Raw genomic sequence first — 18,721 nt, 5'->3', positions numbered from 1 at the left:
CAAAAAAAAAAGGTTTAATGTTATTTGCCCTATTAGGTTGCTAGGTTTGGACTTACCTGAAGCCTGTTGCTCCTTTCTTCTTTTCTATTTCTCAGTTTTGGAATGGACACGTCTATCCTATGCCTGTCCCACCATTGTATTTTGGAAGCACATAATTTGTTTGATTTCACGGGTTCACAGCTGGGGGTAATTTGCCTTAGGATGAATTATGTCTGGAGTCTCACCCATACTGATTTAGATGGGACTCCGGACTTTACACTTTTGAGTTGATGTTGGAACTAGTGAAGACTTTTAGGGCCATTGAGATGGAATGAAAGTATTTCATGTGTGAGAAGGATATGAATTTGGGAGTCCAGGGGAGGAAGCTATGGTCTGAATGTGTCCCTCAAAATTCACGTGTTGGAAACTTAATCCTCAATGCAACAGTACTGGGAAGTGTGGCCTTTTGGGAGGTGTTTAGGTCAAGAAGGCCCCACCCTCAGAAATGCACTAGTGCCATTACAAAAGGGCTTGACACAGGGGGTTTGTTCCCTTTTGCCCTTCTGCCTTCTGCCATGTGAAGACAAAGCATTCCTCCTCTCTGGAGGATGCAGCGTTCAAGGGGCCATCTTGGAAGCAGAGAGCAGCCCTCACCAGATGCCAGAGCCTTGATCTTGAACTTCCCAGTCTCCAGAACTGTGAGAAAGAAATTTCTGTTCTTTACCATTACCCAGTTCTATACATTACCCAGTTACAGCAGCACAAACAGACTAAGACACCATCTAATCCTAACATCAACTCTATAATAATGTTCATAGTGTTAATCTCCCCATTTTACAGTTAAGGAAACTGAGGTACAGCAAGAATCAACAACTTAGGGTTGTCCAAGATCACACAGTTGAGAATTGGTACTGTTGGGATTACGACTGAGGCTATTTAGCCCCAGAGCTCCTGCTCTTAAACAAAATAGGATATGGGAGAGTCATCGTAAAATGAGAGGGCAGAGAACATATCTGGACACATAAGACAGTGATCAACAATCATCAATGTTACTTATTGAGCACTGACTGTATACTGGCCACTGTGTTAGGTGCTACAGGGGGATATAAACATTAATATACTTGTCCTCAAAGGGTTTATAATCTAGCATGGGGAGGGAGTGTGGATATGTGTACAACTCAAATTCCAGCAGACTGTGATACATTCTACTGTAGAACTGCAGATAAAATGCTGAGAGTGCTAAGGAAAGAGATTCACTACAGCTGGGTTGAGGGAAGCTTTCTGGAGGCGGTGGTTTTGGGTTAAGTGAAGAATTGTAACAGCAGAAAGGGGAAAACAAGAGGTCACAGAGGAAGAAAATGTGAGCAAAGATGTGAATGCATTGGGGGGATGGCAAGTCCTCTGGTTTGGTGAGGATGTTTGAGACCTGTGTTGAGAGAGGCGACTTTTGGTGGGACACCAACATGGCATTAAGTCCCACTGAATCAGTGAGGTAGTGATTTCCTTTCCAATTCTCCTCATGGAGAAAAGTCTCAGCTAGGTGCTAGCCTGTCTTCCAAACCCTAACACTGGCTAATCTCACTTTTTAACACAAAACTCACAGACCCAGATCCATCAGTCAGCAACCTAGCTCTGGTTGGAATTAACAAGTGGTTTTGTTTTCCTAATCTTTATTTTTACAGTCGTGTTCTATTTAAACCAAGGATACTGTAGTTTTTAATTTACAGAGAAATTGCTATTTATTTTCCTTTACAGATAAGTTTATTTAAGAATAAAGAGTCAACCTAAAGGGATAATACTGAGTTAAACATTGAGGTGGTTCATGGTGATGGCAAAAATCGCAAAGGTGACACACAAATGACTGACGTTTAGGAGACTCTGGCACAGAGTTTAAGGTGTGTGAGGGGAGTGACGGAGCAGGAAAGGGCTGGAAGGGAGTCAGGTCATGGAGGGCCTGAACCCACGGGAAGGAATGTGGGCTTTACTAGACCATTGCGGCCAGACATTGGCTCAAGAACAGGCAATGAGTGTTATCAGAGCCGGGCTTGGCGGGGCTCGCTGTGGCCTCCGAGCGCAGGGTAAGAGGGGACATCCAAGGTGAACAGCGTAGGGCGGGGGACCAGGGGCCCACTAACAGAGGGCTCTAGAAAGGCTAGAAAGGGGTGGGCTCTAGAGCCCTGTGAGGCTGTCACTGTGTGCTACCTGGCTGACCGGCTGTGATTCCTTCCCAGAGACATCCTTGCAGCCTCTGGTCCTCCTCCTAGAGCCTAGGCACCTCTCCAACGTGAGTGATTCACGAAGAACATTCGAAAGCCTCTGACCAGGTTTTACTGAGTCAGAGTAACAGCGCAGGCCAGCCCCCCTCAGCCTCATCAGGGTGGGGAGTTGGAAGTACAATCGGAGAGGGTGGAGAAAGTCCGTTCTTGCCTCCTCATTCTGTGTCTCCTTGTGGGTAAATTCCGATGTCTGCTTGACCGCCGGTGGCGATTCATTTTATTCCATACGATGAACATCTGATTTTCTAAGACCTTCAGTTTCATTTCGTTGAACAAAAGCCGTTCTAAGACTTTGTCCTGGAGGGCGAAGCAAGCGTGCATCCTCTCCACTTCTTTCCTGCTTATGGCATTGGTGTTGGGTTTGTTTTCAGAAGCCTTTGGTGTCTCTGCCTCCTCCTAAGCTCCCCACCACCGGGAAAGGGGAAAAGTTGGTTAATAATGATAATCCCTTCCTTGTTTGAACACCTGCTCCATGCCAGGTGCTTTATAAACATCATCTTAACAGAGTCTCACAACAGCCTGCAAGGGGACTGCTTTGTCACATTCTATAGTTGAAACTTGGGGCCCAGCGACGGAAGGTCACTTTCTCAGCATCATGCAGCCCCAGACTCCCAAGTCTGGCGGTTGCCTTTGGTTCATAGGAATAAATACGGTAGCCCAGTAATCTGCCAGTCACAGAAGACATAAAGCCCTTAACCCAAATATATCCATCTTCAGGGCCTTTGTTTCTCCAATGGGCCTCTCTGAGCATTTTGTCAGGCCCAGTAAAATCTCATATGTCAAAGTCTCAGTGGTCTCATGACATGCTATTATATCTGTAATCCTCATCTGACCCCTCCCCTGGTTAATGATAACACTTTATTTTTTCTTGTTGGATTTAGCTACAAATGACTGGTCTTTAGAAACATTTAAAAAATAAATATTTAAGACATGCAAAAAAAGTAAATATTATAACAAATACTTAATACTCATACCAGCTTTGGAAATAAAATATCATAAATATAATTGAAGAACTCTCCCATACCATTCCCCTCCCGCCCTGAACATCTTCTCAACTGTAATCTTGAAATTGGTATTTATTTTTTCCACACATTTCTTTACACCAGTAGTTCCCAATGGGAGGTTATTTTGCCCTCCTCAAGGGACATCTGGCAATGTCTGGAGACATTTTTGGTTGTCACAAAGAGGGTAGGGGGTGCTACCTGCATCTCATGGGTAGAGGCTAGGGTCGCCGGCTGCCAGGCTTCCAACTGTGCACAAGACAGCCCCTCACGACAAAGAATTATCTGGCCCAAAGTGTCAATAGGGCTAAGGTTGAGACATCCTGTCTTAAAATACTTTCACGACACGTACTCATCCATAAACTAAATAGGGTATTGTTTTGCATGGTTTTTTTTTTTTTTTAGTTTTTTTTTTTGTTTTTTTAGGCAGAGTCCTGCTCTGTCACCCTGACTAGAGTGCCGTGGCATCAGCCTAGCTCACAGCAACCTCAAACTCCCAGGTTCAAGCAATCCTTCTGCCTCAGCCTCCCAAGTAGCTGGGACTACAGGCATGTGCCACCATACACGGCTAATTTTTTCTATGTATTTTTAGTTATCCAGCTAATTTCTTTCTATTTTTTTTAGTAGAGACAGGGTCTCACTCTTGCTCAGGTTGGTTTTGAACTCCTGAGCTCAAATGATCCTCCCGCCTTGGCCTCCCAGAGTGCTAGGATTACAGGCATGAACCACCATACCCGGCCGTTTTTTTAACATTATATAAAAGAGGTCATAATCTATGCACATTTCTGCTGTCTTCATTATTATATCTTAGAGAGGTATCTATGTTGATACATGTATCTTTGGTTCATCCATTTTAATTTTTTCCACATTAAAGTAGTTTCTGTCGCCACAGCAAGTTGACATTAAACTGAAGTAGAAAAGTCTGGGATGGTCCCTGTTTTACAGGGGAGGCAACTGAGGCCTTGTGGAGGGAGGTGATTTGTCCACCATCACCCAAGGGGAAGCTGCAGAGCAGGGACCAGAGTCTTAGATTCCTCAGTCTTGCCCCGTTACCCTGACACCTACACTGTCCACCCCACGCCCCAATCTAGCTGTACAGATCCCATGTCCCTCAGCTGAAGCCGAGCGGCCTCTTGCTCACCTGCTGGGGCTCTGAGGGGGTGAGCTTGTGTTCATACTTGACCAGCCAGTTGGTAAGCAACAGCAGAAGGAGTAAGAACCCAAACAAGGCTGGCTTATAGTTTATCAGCCAAGCCGCCACTGCTCCTATGGTGCCTGAGGAGGCAAGTATCCCATGGAGACTTCTAAAAAGAAATATTAGTTCCCCCAGCATTATGGCCTGGAGGGACACAGGCCCCAGGACCCTCTCTCAGTCCCCTCCATGACAAGAGTCACAGCCACCCCCACTCCCTTGAGTCATAACCAGCTCCCTTCCCCCACCCAGCTGCCGCATAACAATATATTAACTCCTCCTAGGTCTAATGCTTTGACAGGCAGTTTGCAAGCGTCACCTCATGGTGTCCTCACAACAGCCTGGTGACTAGGCCTCCTCATTCACTCAGCAATATTTCCGGGCCTAGCCACTGGGAATAAAATGGCCAACAATACAGAGTCCCTAGCCTCATCATGGGTGGACTGCAGAGAAAAACTATCCACAACTGGAAATAAGGTAAGAGATTACTGCATGTGCTTTTACAGTCATACTAGAATATTGTCTAATAGGCCCACCTGTTGGTCACCTGATGCTTTACGGGAAGGTAACTTTGTTTGACTTAATATTTCATATTGATTATGGTCCAAACTCTGTAATGTTTGATGTTAACATTTTAAAAATGGATAATTTGCTCTAGCAGTTCCACTTTTAGATATGCCCGAAAGAATTGAAAGCGGGTCTTGAAGAGATATTTGTACACCCACATTCACAGCAGCATTATTCACAGCCAAATGTGGAAGCAACCCAAGTATCCATAAACAGATGAATGGATAAATAAAATGTATTAATATATACACACAATGGAATATTATTCAGTCTCAAAAAGGAAGGACATTCTGGCATGTTACAACATGGATGAACCTTGAGGACATTATGCTAAGTGAAATAAGCCAATTATAAGACATACTATATGATTCCACATATATGAGGTACCTAGAATAGTCAATTTCATAGAGGCAGAAAGTAGAATGGTGGCTGCCAAGGGCTAGAGGGAGGGGTAGAGTTGTTGTTTAACAGATGGAGAGTTTTACAAGATGAAAAGAGTTCTGGAGATTGTTTGCACAACAATGTGAATGCACTTAATACTACTAAACAGTGTACTTAAAATGGTTAAGATGGTAAATTGTACGTCATGTGTATTGTATCACAATAAAAAGAATTGAAATGAATTACTTATTTCTAGGAAAAAGGGAAAAATTGTAATTGATTTTTTTTTGCAAATAGATGGAAATTGTCTGATAGAAAAGATAACTCCCAAAGTTTACAGTTTAATGCTCTTGTAGAACATTAACCATTTTTTTCCTATTTAACTTTGCAATCACATTCCAGTATTTTGTTTTCTACTGAGTACTGACCATATATTCCCATATATTCCATATCTATATATTCCATATTTCTCATATTCTTCTTTGACCAGCTTTATCATCCTGCTTGTTCTCTCAATAGCATGGTACATCTTTGACATCTATTTTTTATAGGAATTCTTTATGTAAAAATATCAGTTTTATTAACAGATATTCTAATACATAGTAATATGTTGTGTAAAGATGGGGATATATTCTGAGAAAAGCATTGTTAAGTGATTTCATCATTGTGCAAACACCCTAGAGTGTACTTACACAAACCTAGATGGTATAGCCTACTACACACACCTAGACTATACAGTATAGCATATTGCTTCCAGGCCACAAACCTGTATAGCATGTTACTGTACCAAATACTGTAGGCAATTGTAACACAATGGTATTTGTGTATCTAAACATATCTAAAGATAGGAAAAGTACAGTAAAAATACATTATTATAATCTTATGGGACCAGGTCATATATGCAGTCTGTCATTGATGGAAACTTCATTATACGGCTATGACTGTATTCAACTGATCATTTGTTGGGCTTTTAGGTTAGTTCTCCTTTATTCTTATTATATAATACATAATGTGAGATAAACAGCATTGAAGTTAAATCTGTACCCATACTGAAATATTTCCCTAGAATGTTTTTCTAAGAGTGGAATTACTGGGTCAAAGGATATGCATATTTTAAAAATTGAATTTCAAGTTTTATCAAATTATTAAATGTGTAAACAAGTCAGATGGAATTATGGGATTTAAAACAAACAAGCTTCATCCAGGCATGGTGGCTCACGCCTGTAATCCTAGCACTCTGGGAGGCCGAGGCAGGAGGATTACTTGAGCTCAGGAGTTCGAGACCAGCCTGAGAAAGAATGAGATCCCTCCCTCTGCCGGTCTCTACTAAAAATAGAAAGAAATTTGGCTGGGTAACTAAAAAATATAAAAAATTAGTCAGGCATAGTGGTGCACACCTGTAGTCCCAGCTACTTGGGAGACTGAGGCAGGAGGATCGCTTGAGCCCAGAAATTTGAGGTTGCTGTGAGGTATGCTGATGCCACTGCACTCTACCAGGCAACAGAGCGAGACTCTGTAAATAAATAAATAAATAATAAATAAATTCAAACAAGCTTCAATCCCCAACCTCACCTCTTCCCACCCTAACATTTCAAGCCTCAGAAACAACCAATTCCAACTCTTTTATATATTTCTTCTGTGTTTATCTTGATAAATAACATGCTTTACTGTTACTTCTTTTTTTTTTTTTTTTGAGACAGAGTCTCACTCTGTTGCCCGGGCTAGAGTGAGTGCCATGGCATCAGCCTAGCTCACAGCAACCTCAAACTCCTGGGCTTAAGCAATCTTTCTGCCTTAGCCTCCTAAGTAGCTGGGACTACAGGCATGTGGCACCATGCCCAGCTAATTTTTTCTATATATATTTTTAGTTGGCCAGATAATTTCTTTCTATTTTTAGTAGAGACAGGGGTCTCGCTCTTGCTCAGGCTGGTCTCGAACTTCTGATCTCAAGCGATCCACCCGCCTTGGCCTCCCAGAGTGTTAGGATTACAGGTGTGAGCCACTGCGCCCGCCCTACTGTTACTTCTTGATTTCTCAATTTTGACATTATATATTGTATTTTTATGATGGAACATGAAGATGTAGCTCCCAAGCAGCACCTCCCCCATCTCCACTTCATCCCCCTTTCCCTAAACTCTTCTCATCCCTCTCCCTACAAACTTTCTCTTTTCTCCAGTCTCTCAATATAATTCTATCACTTTGGTTAAAACAATATGCATTGCTTATGTTATTATGTCCATGTTAATTTAGTTCACAGTTGAGCCATATGTTGTACATTTTCTTTCTTTCTTTTTTTTTTAGAGAAAAGAAATGGCGTGGCTTTATTATCCAGGCTGGATTCGAACTCCTCCGCTCAAGCCATTCTCCCACCTCAGTCTCCGGATTAGCTGGAACTACAGGCACGTGCCATGATGCCTGGGTACATTTTCTTTGTTGCACATTTTTTTCGTATTCCTAGACTTGATTGCCTCTTTTTTTGTTTGCCTAGTTTTTTAAAAAATTAACTTCATTGAAGTACAGTTACATAAAACAAATATACCTATTTTATTTGTATGGTTCAGTGAGTTTTGATGAATATATACACCTCTGTAACCATCACCTCCATCAAGATATAAAATATTTCCATCACCCCCAGCAAATTCTCTCCTGCTTTTTTGCAGTCAACCCACACCCCATCCCAGATAACCGCTGATTGGATTCTATCACTAGAGCTCAGTTTGACCAGTTCTTGAACTTCATGTAAATAGAATAATTTTTTGAAAACTATACTTTGAAGAGACTATTAAAAAGGCAATTATAGATCTGTGTAATAAGTGGAAATATGCTAGAAGAACACAAGACCTGCTCCAGTGTTGTGTCAGTGGGGGATTCTTGGAAGAATTAAAAAAAAAACCACCACCACCATCATTAGAAAGAAGTAACCTGGAGTAGAAAGAGGAGTTATCTGTGTGGGGTTGGGAGACATGGGGGTGAGGGATATTGTTCTCTCAATAGCGTGTTTGTTACATCTTTGACATCTTCTCACTATTTTCTATAGGGGGTGCCAGGCAGAAGAAAGAACTTGAACAAAAACTTGGGGGGCAGGAGCAATCCCATCTGGACTCAAAAACCTGAATCACCTAACTTCTCTCCATTTTATTACCACGGAAAGTCATATGCTTTCTAAGTTTTCCCCAGTCTAAACAAGACAATTATGAATAAATGAGATGATCCACCAATGCACTTCAGTGTGTTCCCGCCATTAGACTGTAAGTTCTTTGAAAGCAAAACTTCGTAGTTTAACCCGTGTCGTGTAGTAAGCATTAATAAAATATTGGTTGAACTGACGAATGAGTGGCTGAGAGAATGAATGAACCCGTGCATACACGCCCGCGAGTCCCCGGAGGAAATAAATGGTCGCCCTCGGAGGTGCAGTCTGGCCCAGAAGCCGTAAGACCACAGTCTGCGCTGGGACCGACTCCAAAGGCCGAGGAGACGCTCTAGGCGAGCATCGTGCTCTTTGCACGGCGTCGCTCTGGCCGCGAGGACGCCGCTCTATGGCTGCGAGTGAGGGGCGGGGCCAATGGGCGTCCTGGGGCCTTTTTGTTCCGACGCGGCGGGAGCGCGCTCGGCGCGTGCGTGCACGAGAGCGGTTGGCGGCGTTCGGACGGCGTGAGGCGAGGCGAGGCGGCTCCGGACTCACGGAGCGGCAGACTCAGCGGCCCCTACGGCCGTCGGCGGCCCGGCGGCCCGAGATGTTGTCTGGGAAGAAGGCGGCAGCCGCGGCGGCGGCGGCGGCGGCGGCGGCGGCCGGGACGGACTCTGGTCCCGGGGCGGCGGGCGGCGCTGAGAATGGCTCCGAGGTGGCCGCGCCAGCCGCGGGCCTGTCGGGCCCTGCCGAGGTCGGGCCGGGGGCGGCTGGCGAGCGCACGCCCCGCAAGAAGGAGCCTCCGCGGGCCTCGCCGCCCGGGGGTCTGGCCGAGCCGCCGGGGTCTGCCGGGCCTCAAGCCGGGCCTACCGTCGTGCCTGGGTCCGCGACCCCCATGGAAACGGGAATAGCAGAGACTCCGGAGGGGCGACGGACCAGCCGGCGCAAGCGGGCCAAGGTGAGGCTCGACCCCTCCCTCGAACGACACAACCCGGTGCCCAGCTTCCCCGAGGCTGTCCTGCCCTCACCCGCCACCCCGGCCCCGGGCCTTGAGCCCCGCGACCGCCGGCCCCACCTCCCCGCAGCTGGTCAGGCGGGGTGAGAGGAGGGCAGGTCTCTGCCGGGTTGAATACGGTCTTTGTGTTGGGACTCGGGCGACGTGCGGAATTGGAGACCGATGGTGGAAGGCAGGGATATTTTACTTATTACTTCTTGTACACCTTTTCATTTCCTTGACTGGGAAAAATGGCTCCCTGACGTGGGGTTACGGTTGGCGTTGTTGGAGACATCACTTGTTTGTCCGCGGGTGCGTCTGGAAGCTGTTGAGCTAGATCGATGGCGTTTCGGCTGGGTGCACAGGGGGGCTGTAGGGTGATGCTAAAGACACCGCCTTCGCCACGGAGACGGAAAAGAAAGGAACAGTCTTTTCTTTTGAGCCCTTGCCGGATGCTAGGAGTTTTCGTCTTTTTTCTTTTATCCTCTCATCTTACTTTTGGCTCAGGTGAGGGAGCTGATTAAGAGGGTTGATATCAAGACAACGATGTTTGCAATTTACAAGGGCTTAAATAGCAAGACCAGGTGCAGATATGTGGGAATAAAAAGATTTGACTCCCAACAGACAATAACTGCTTACATTTTCGTGTGCCCGATACTCTGTTCAGCGTATCACGCATCATTTAAAAAATTGTTTGCTAAACACCAACGGGCAGGTACTGCTAGTCTCATTTTAGGAAAGAGTAAACTGAGGCACACACGTTTAAGCAACTTGCCTAAAGTCACAAAGCTAAGTAAGTGGTGGAACTTGGAATGTAGCCCCACATTTATGTTGTGACAGGGTATCATCAGGCCCTTGAAACAAAGGACTACGTTGTAACAGTGTGCACGGCACTGGGGCCATTAGGGCACAGACTTTAGACTTGGGCCTTTTCTTGAGATTTCATGGTCTAGTTGAAACAAAAACTGGAAATATATGTGGATATAAATAAGTAAATGTTTAAATAAATCTGTGCAATTTAAATAATTTATGCTTGTAACATTATCTGTAATATCTTTTTTTTTTTTTTTTTTTTGAGGCAGAGTCCTGCTCTGTCACCCTGGCTAGAATGCCATGGTGTCAGCCTAGTTCACAGCAATCTCAAACTCCTGGGCTCAAGCAATCCGTCTGCCTCAGCCTCCCATGTAGCTGGGACTACAGGCATGCGCCACATGGCCGGCTAATTTTTTCTATATATTTCTAGTTGTCCAGCAAATTTCTTTTTATTTTTTAGTAGAGACAGGGTCTCGCTCTTGCTCAAGCTGGTTTCGAACTCCTGAGCTCAAACAATCCTCCCGCCTCAGCCTCCCAGAGTGTTAGGATTACAGGCGTGAGCCACCTCGCCTGGCCTATTGGTAATAATTTTTAAGTGGAAATACCAAGTCAGTGTGTATGAGGAGCTTCTTGAGATGAGTATTATGAGAACCCTCAGATTCAGCTACCCACTTGAAAGTTCACTACAAAGTATACCCAGTACTGGGTAAAAGGCCATTTTGGAGGAAAGGCTTTTTGGAGCTTTTACCAAAGCATGGTTTAGAAAAGTACAGATTAGTGACCCCCAACCCTCGGAAATGAAATAGAGGGCAGAAGTCCAATGGCATTTTTATTTTACTATTTCAATAGACAGTGTGGCCAGAAGCCATTGTGGTAAGATATTTTTAAAAACAGGTTTATTGAGATACTTCACATAAGATAAAATTCGCCATTTTAACGTATACAAATCAGTGGGTTTTACCATATTTACAAGATTGTGCAACCAGCACCACAGTCAGTTTTAGAGCATTTTCATCATCCCCCAGACACTGTATCATTAGTAGTCAATCCCAATTCTCACCTAACCCCAGCCCCTGGCAACTACTACTTTACTTTCTGTCTCTATGGATTCACCTATTCTGGACATTTAATCATATAATATGTGGCCTTTTGTATTTGGTTTTAGCATGTTGTCAAGGTTCATCCATGTTGTAGTACTTCCATCCAGTACTTGGTAACTCTTTATGGCTGAATTATATGGATTATATGGATATAGGGCATTTTGTTTATCCATTCATCATTTGATGGGCATTTGGGTTTGTTTCCACTTCTTGGCTGTTATGCATTATGCTGCTGTGAACATTAATGTACAGTTTATTGTGTGAACATTTGTTTTCAGTTCTCTTAGGTATATGTCTAAGAGTAGAATTGCTGGGTCATATGATAACTCTGTGTTTAACTTTTTGAGGAACTACCAAACAGTTTTCCATAGCAGCCACACCATTGTATATTCCCACCAGTAGTGTATGAGGGTTCCAGTTTCTCCATATCGTTCCTGGGACTTGATATTGTCTATCTTTTACTGTAGCCATCCTAGTGGGTGTGAAGTGGGATCTCATTATGGTTTTGATATGTATTACCCTAATAACTAATGATGTTGAGCATCTTTTCATGTGCTTATTGGCCATTTGTATATCTTCTTTGGATTTCTATTCAAATTCTTGGCTCATTTTAAAAAACCGGGCTGTCCTTTTATTGTTTTGTAGTAAGAGTTTTTTATATAATGTGGTTCAGAAGTTTTAAAGTTTTGGTGAGGTCCAAGTTACCTTTTTTTCTTTTGTTCCTTTTGATTTGATTCTGGTGTTATATATAATAAACCACTGCCTGATCCCATGTCATGAGGATTTACTCCTATGTTTTCATGCAAGGGTTTTATAGTTTTAGCTCTTGCATGTATGTCTGTGATCTTTTTGCAATTAACTTTTGTATGTGGTGTGAAGTAGGGGTTCAGCTTCATTCTTTTATATGTTGTCCCAGCACAATTTATTGAAGACTGTTACTTCCCCCATTGAAAGATTGGCACCTTTGTTGATTGACCATAAATATAAGGGTTTATTTCTGGATTCTATCCCATTGATCTATATTTGTGTCCTTATGCCAGTACCACACTGTCCTGATTCCTCTAGCTTCATATCATAATAAGTTTTGAAATCAGGAAGTGTGAGTTCTTCAACTTTGTTGTTTTTCAAGATTGTTTTGGCTGTTCTGTGTCCTTGGCATTCCCATATGAATTTTAGGATCAGCTTATCAATTTCTACACAAAGGCAGTGTGATTCTGATTGTGATTGTGTTGAATCTGTAGATCAATTTGGGGCATGCTGTAAGAATTTTTTTTTTGTAATTCTTCTGGGTTGTAATTTCTCTTGTTTTTATTTTCATTGTGATTAGCTCTTCAACTTTCAAAGGGAAAATCTGTTATGTGTTTATTTTGGGGAGCAATTAGGAAACAAGGAGCAAGGGAAACCTACCCATTCATAGCCAGTCTTAGGATCCAAAGGAAACACCTCTGAGGATAGAGTACATCCATTTAAAGAGTAAAGAGTAAGCTGAGGCCAGTGTAGACAGGTCTTGCTATAAGAGTTCTGAGGTATATGCCACGTATATATCTATGTTTCATGGCCTGGGAGTTAATTCGGTTTTGGGGACCCTCTTTTTAAAAAATTATATGATTATGTAATCAAAATCAGGTGTAGGGTATTTGCTGGGGTTCGTGCAATTGAGCGGTCCAGAAGCTTAAGTTTTATCAGTTTCAGAATAAACTCACTTCAGGTTGTGTGTATGCCAAAATTATGGCAAAATATTTAAGGGTTGAAATTGGTAAGTTGGATTGGGACCTTGAGGAATGGTGGTCTTTTGAGCTAGGCCTCGAAACCAAGCAGAATTTAGAAAGGTATTCAGGAAAAGGACAGGCTTTTTGGGGTTATGTAGTTCATCTTCCATGATTTATTTTCTCAGGTAAATAAACCCTACCTTGTAAGGTTATTAAGTTTAGATATAATATAAACAAAATGCTTACTGTAGTGTTTGACATATAGTAAGAAGGTGACTAGTAATTAAGTACTGCCAGTGGAGAAAAGGAAGTGGAAGTTGCTTGAAATATAGTACAAAGTGGTTTGAGAAGCCACAAGGAGTCCAGAGTGGACAGCTGAATGTTGGAAACAATGGACAAATTAATTTAATTAGAGACAGAGATTGTCTAGGAGCAAGATAGATTGATAGGATCTGTAGTGTGTGGGTTGTAGAGTTGTGTCCAGGTCGTAGAGAGCACTAGATTTGTGCTGTCCAGTATGGTAGCGAGTAGTCATGTGGCTATTAAGTTTAAGTTAAAATTAAAAATTGTTTCTCTAGTTCTACTAGCTACATTGTAAGTGCTCAATAGCCACATGTTTCCAGTGACCACAGTATTTGAAGCACTGGTACAAACCTTTACATTATCACAAAAAATTCTATCAGCCCTAAACTAGACTACGAAGTACAGACCATAAGTGCTATGAGCATTCAGAGAAGAGGAAGATATATTTTAAGTTTAGAATAATTAGGAAATAATTTGCAGAGCAGGTGAGCCTCAGAGTTTAGTCATTGGATCGACAGAAAAGAGAGGAGTAGTTTTTAGGGAGTTTAGGGTAGAACAACATTGAGGGCTTTTTGACGAGTACGTTAGAAAGTGATTAGAAGTAAGTTTGAATAGTTAGAACCAGAGTTTATGTGCTAGTTTGAAAAATTTGGTGTTCATCTCTTAAGCTATCAGAAAATATATTATTTGGAAAGTTAATCTGGTAGTTGTGCCCTAGATGAACTAAAAGAAGGATGAAAAAAAAAAACTGACGCTTTAAGATGATTGGGGAGTGAATGTATCATTGTAGTGAGGGTGGGGATGAGAAGGAAGAGACTAGAGATGTAAGTCTGAGAGTCATCGATGTAAAAGTAGGAATAATTAGCCTACTCACGCATAGTCTGCCTGTTGGGACATCTTTATGTCCTTGGTTGTAAGTAGTTGTACAACTTCTGAAGTCTTTGAGGTTTTCACTTAAGGATGAAAGATTACCAGTTCTTTGGACTCAAGTACCTATTCCTTTTCTCAGGGGAATAGTTTTTAGTTTTTAGAGTTTGTATGATCCTTTCAGATGGTTTTAAAACTTTATTAAATGAGGAAACGCTTTTCAACAAGATAAAATTTTGTGCAAAATTCCAAAATAAAGTTACTAAAGTATTAGGTATTAAGAAGTTTAAATTTGTAACATTTATTGTGGTTGTCAGTCTATGAGAAAATGAGGCTGTTGGTAAAGCCAATTTGAGACTGGAGGTTAAGCATGGTAGTTGCAGTCTTGTTTCAGCTTTAGAATCCAATTTTATTTCTGGTTTTTTTTTTTGTTGTTTTTTATGAAGTATTGTGACAGTCCAGTACTGATTGATAAAAAGTGCAAAAGGTTGGGGTTTTTTGTTTGTTTGTTTTCAGTTTGCCTTGTCATCATCTGAGGACACTCTAAGTTGAACAGAGGTGGTAGATGAAACTTCATTCTTAGGTCTTCCCAAAATTGAGTCGCCCAAGCAGTACAAGTTAATATGTTGGTCTTAGGGTTAGGGTTTGGTTTAATAACATATAAGTGTATATTTATTTGTTTTAATAATACATTTAAAATTAAAATAATAAATGAAATCCTGAAGAACCCTAGGGTTCTGTGGAACACTTTTGTTTTGTTTCTAAAAACTATTATTAGCCGGGGACTGTGGCACATTTCTGTAGTCCAGCTACAGCTACAGGAGGCTCAGGTGGGAGGATTAATTGAGCCCTGGAGTTTGAGGCCACAGTGCTATAAGATTGTGCCTGTGAATACCCACTGCATGCCAGCCTGGACAACATAATGAGACCCTGTCTCTAAAAACAAATAAAGAAAAAACATTTAATACTACCATTAGATATTCTTTTTTTTTTTTTTTTTGAGACAGAGTCTCACTTTGTTGCCCGGGCTAGAGTGAGTGCCGTGGCATCAGCCTAGCTCACAGCAACCTCAAACTCCTGGACTTAAGCGATCCTACTGCTGCAGCCTCCCGAGTAGCTGGGACTACAGGCATGCGCCACCATGCCCAGCTAATTTTTTCTATATAGATTTTTAGCTGTCCAAATCATTTCTTTCTATTTTTGGTAGAGATGGGGTCTCACTCTTGCTCAGGCGGGTCTCGAACTCCTGACCTTGAGCGATCCACCCGCCTCGGCCTCCTAGAGTGCTAGGATTACAGGCGTGAACCACCGCGCCCGGCCCCGTTAGATATTCTTGCTCCTACTTGTAGGTGTTTTCCTAATTTTTTTCCTGGTGACTAAGAGCTCTCTCTAGACCAGCCTTTTCGAAATGTATTTCATGTTAATAATTATTTCTTTGTCAAAACATTGGATTAAACAATGTTGTAGAGATTTTTTTAAACCTGCCTCATCACTGACAGAGAAAAGATTATTTTTTTGCTGTAAAACTTGTCATTACCTTTAATGTGTTATGATCTCCTAGAGGGGACCTGTAAAGAATGCAGTTTCCCAAACTTGATCTTGGATCTCTTATTCCTTCAAAGGCCATATAGTATTTAATGGAACATCCTTTCGGAAAACCTGAACTACTGCAGTAGAAAGGATTTTGTAGTATTTGTGTTCGTCTCAAAATTTACACATTGCCTAGTTCCATATTAGGCATTTAAGTGATTATTGAATGACTAGGATTGATGGGCAGGGGATCAAAACACTGAAACTGTGGAGAAGGGAAGGGTCAAGCACTGTTGAGGGGTAAAAAGGAGAAAGAAAATTGCATACTATAGACATTTATTACGTTTTCTGACCCCATTCCCCCTTTGAAACCTTTTTTCCTCCTTGCTGCTTTTTCATCCATTGTCTTAAGATCTATTCCTACAGTTTATCTTAGTCAATTAGGGTAAGGTTTAGTATCATCTACATTTCTGTAGGTTTTATTGTAAAGAGCCTCTATGAAATGGCCACCTGGTCAGGATCATTTAGTTGCAACTAGATTTTCAGTTTATTAAGGGCAGGGACCCACTTATTCATGTTCTTCATTGTGCCATGTACTCAGTGTTCATTATTTCAGTAGGTGAATATTCATATGTTAAATAAGATTCTTAGAGCATGGGTCAGAACTAGACAATTTATTCTTTTGGGGGGGCGGGGGAGGGTCTTGCTTTGTCACCTAGGCTGAAGTGCAATGGCGTGATCATTAGCTCACTGCAGCCTCAAACTCCTGGGGCCTGGGCTGGGCTCAAGGAATCCTTCTATCTCAGCCTCCCAAGTAGCTGGGACTGGAGGAGTGGACCACCATGCCTGGCTAATTTTTTTATTTTTTGTAGAGATGGGAGTGGGGGTGCAAGGATGTCTGTGTTGCCCAGGCTGATTTCCAACTCCTGGTTTCAAGTGATTCTCCCGCCTCAGCCTCTCAAAGTGCTGGGATTATAGGCTTGAGTCACCATGTCTGGCCTATTCTTAATTTTTGTTTTCATTTTTTAACTCAATCCCTGTTTTCAGTAAAACTCTTCTACCTCCCCAGTTAATCCCCCAGATCTTGTGGTCTTACCATTTAAGAGAAGAAAAAGGCAATATAAAAGTAGCCAGCCATCTGGCGCTATTTCAAAGATATTTAGCATGTTAAAATGTATTACATTCACTATAATCCACAGGACAGTTTATTTTGGAAACCTAATACGTTAAGTATGTTATATGTGGAAACCATGTTGTCTTTGCTGTATCTCCACACCTAATACAATGCTTTTATTTTAGTCATTTTATCTTTTTATTTGTATTTATAATAATTAAAATCTTTTTATTGAATCCATAATAGAGAGCTATAGTTTCTGTGACTTTCTGGAATCTTAATTAGGGTGGAAGTCACAATGACCATTCAACAGTGTTCTAGTGTTGATGACAATCTGTAATACCATATGACACATTTTGGCCAACCAGTCCATAATATAGTCTTCCCTGTCCTGTGCTCCTTTACCCTCAATGACACATTCACTAAGACTGCTTCCTTTTTTCACTCATGACCTGCTTCTTTCTCCTTTATAACTAGTGTAAATTAGTAGTAAGACTTGTGGGCTTCATTTCCACATCACTTACGCCTTAATTTGTTGTAATAAGAATTCTTGGCTGGGCGCGGTGGCTCACGCCTGTAATCCTAGCACTCTGGGAGGCCGAGGCGGGTGGATCACTTGAGGTCAGGCCTTCGAGACCAGCCTGAGCAAGAGTGAGACCCCGTCTCTACTAAAAATAGAAATAAATTATCTGGCCAACTAAAATATATAGAAAAAATTAGCCGGGCGTGGTGACGCATGCCTGTCGTCCCAGCTACTCGGGAGGCTGAGGCAGTAGGATCGCTTAAGCCCAGGAGTTTGAGGTTGCTGTGAGCTAGGCTGATGCCGTGGCACTCACTGTAGCCCAGGCAACAAAGCAAGACTCTGTGTCAAAAAAAAAAAGAAAAGAAAAGAAAAAAATAATTCTTTGCTCATCATTCAGCTTTCATAGGTGCATTTTTTTAAGCAAATGCACCTTTTTATAGTTTCAGTTCGACTGTTGTTTGTAACCTTTATTTCCCGCCTCTCCCCCCCAATTTCTTTCCTGGAATTCTTTTGCTGTTTTCCCATGGAATAGTAGTTAGAAGCACAGGCTTGGCATTAAACAGACTTGTATTCTAGTTAACTATATTTCTGTCTAACTGAGGATTATTTTAACCTTTTGTTAAAACTTCCAGTATGTGAGTATGATACACACAGTTAAAATTTTTCTTTAGGAGTTGTAGAGAGCCTTAGGGCCAATAACCTGAATGTCAGTGCTGTGATATAAAAGTTATAGATTAGGCTAAACCTGAACTGACACCAGATTGTTCCACGAAGGCTTTTATTTTTAATAACTGCCTATTATAAGCTGGCTTGCTCCTTGTTATATGCTTATTTCCCTTGAAATTTGAAGGTAGAAAGCAATTCACATTCACTGATGGTTCCAAATAAAATCCCTGATTTTAGATGTTCACTGTATTTAGCTTTCCCTGGTATAATCTCCATCTAGGTAGAGTACAGAGAGATGGATGAAAGCTTGGCCAACCTTTCAGAAGATGAATATTACTCAGAAGAAGAAAGAAATGCTAAAGCAGAGAAGGAAAAGAAGCTGCCCCCACCACCCCCTCAAGCCCCACCTGAGGAAGAAAATGAAAGTGAGCCTGAGGAGCCATCTGGTGAGTTGTATTATAGTTACCAACCGCAGTTTTATCATAGAAATAAGAATAAATGGATTTATTCCCATTCTGCAATATTATTTATGTCTTCATCTTTGGTTTATACTCTGATATTGGGTCTGTTGCCATGTCT

At 42.0% G+C, this 18,721-nt stretch overlaps 2 protein-coding genes across 3 annotated transcripts in view; one reads left to right on the top strand and one right to left on the bottom strand.

Annotated features, from left to right (window-relative positions):
• Window positions 1-2,325: 2,325 nt before the first annotated feature.
• TEX46 (testis expressed 46) lies at window positions 2,326-4,589 on the bottom strand. The gene is made up of 2 exons (XM_045546066.1): window positions 4,398-4,589; window positions 2,326-2,651 (listed from the first exon to the last, which is right to left on the bottom strand). The coding sequence occupies exons 1-2, from the start codon at window positions 4,587-4,589 to the stop codon at window positions 2,352-2,354; spliced, it is 492 nt and encodes a 163-aa protein (XP_045402022.1). The 3' UTR covers window positions 2,326-2,351.
• A 4,392-nt stretch (window positions 4,590-8,981) lies between these two features.
• KDM1A (lysine demethylase 1A) overlaps window positions 8,982-18,721 on the top strand; it is a 60,030-nt gene continuing 50,290 nt past the window's right edge. For both annotated transcript variants that reach the window (XM_045546065.1, XM_045546064.1), the window contains exons 1-2: window positions 8,982-9,481; window positions 18,423-18,588. In XM_045546065.1, the coding sequence (XP_045402021.1) occupies window positions 9,131-9,481; window positions 18,423-18,588 (517 nt within the window). In that variant the 5' untranslated portion in view covers window positions 8,982-9,130. The remainder of the gene's footprint in view (window positions 9,482-18,422; window positions 18,589-18,721) is intronic.

The sequence above is a fragment of the Lemur catta genome, chromosome 3, assembly GCF_020740605.2.
Source record: "Lemur catta isolate mLemCat1 chromosome 3, mLemCat1.pri, whole genome shotgun sequence".
NCBI classification, from domain to species: Eukaryota; Metazoa; Chordata; class Mammalia; order Primates; family Lemuridae; genus Lemur; species Lemur catta.
Note: the sequence above shows the minus strand (reverse complement) of the source record. Positions and strands in the feature narration are given on the sequence as shown.

Excerpts from the sequence above, each read along its gene's own strand:
- TEX46 (XM_045546066.1), bottom strand. The coding sequence starts at position 4,589 with ATGCTGGGGGAACTAATATTTCTTTTTAGAAGTCTCCATGGGATACTT. Across the intron at positions 2,652-4,397 it reads CCCCCTCAGAGCCCCAGCAG|GAGGAGGCAGAGACACCAAA; the intron begins GTGAGCAAGAGG and ends TGGGGAGCTTAG.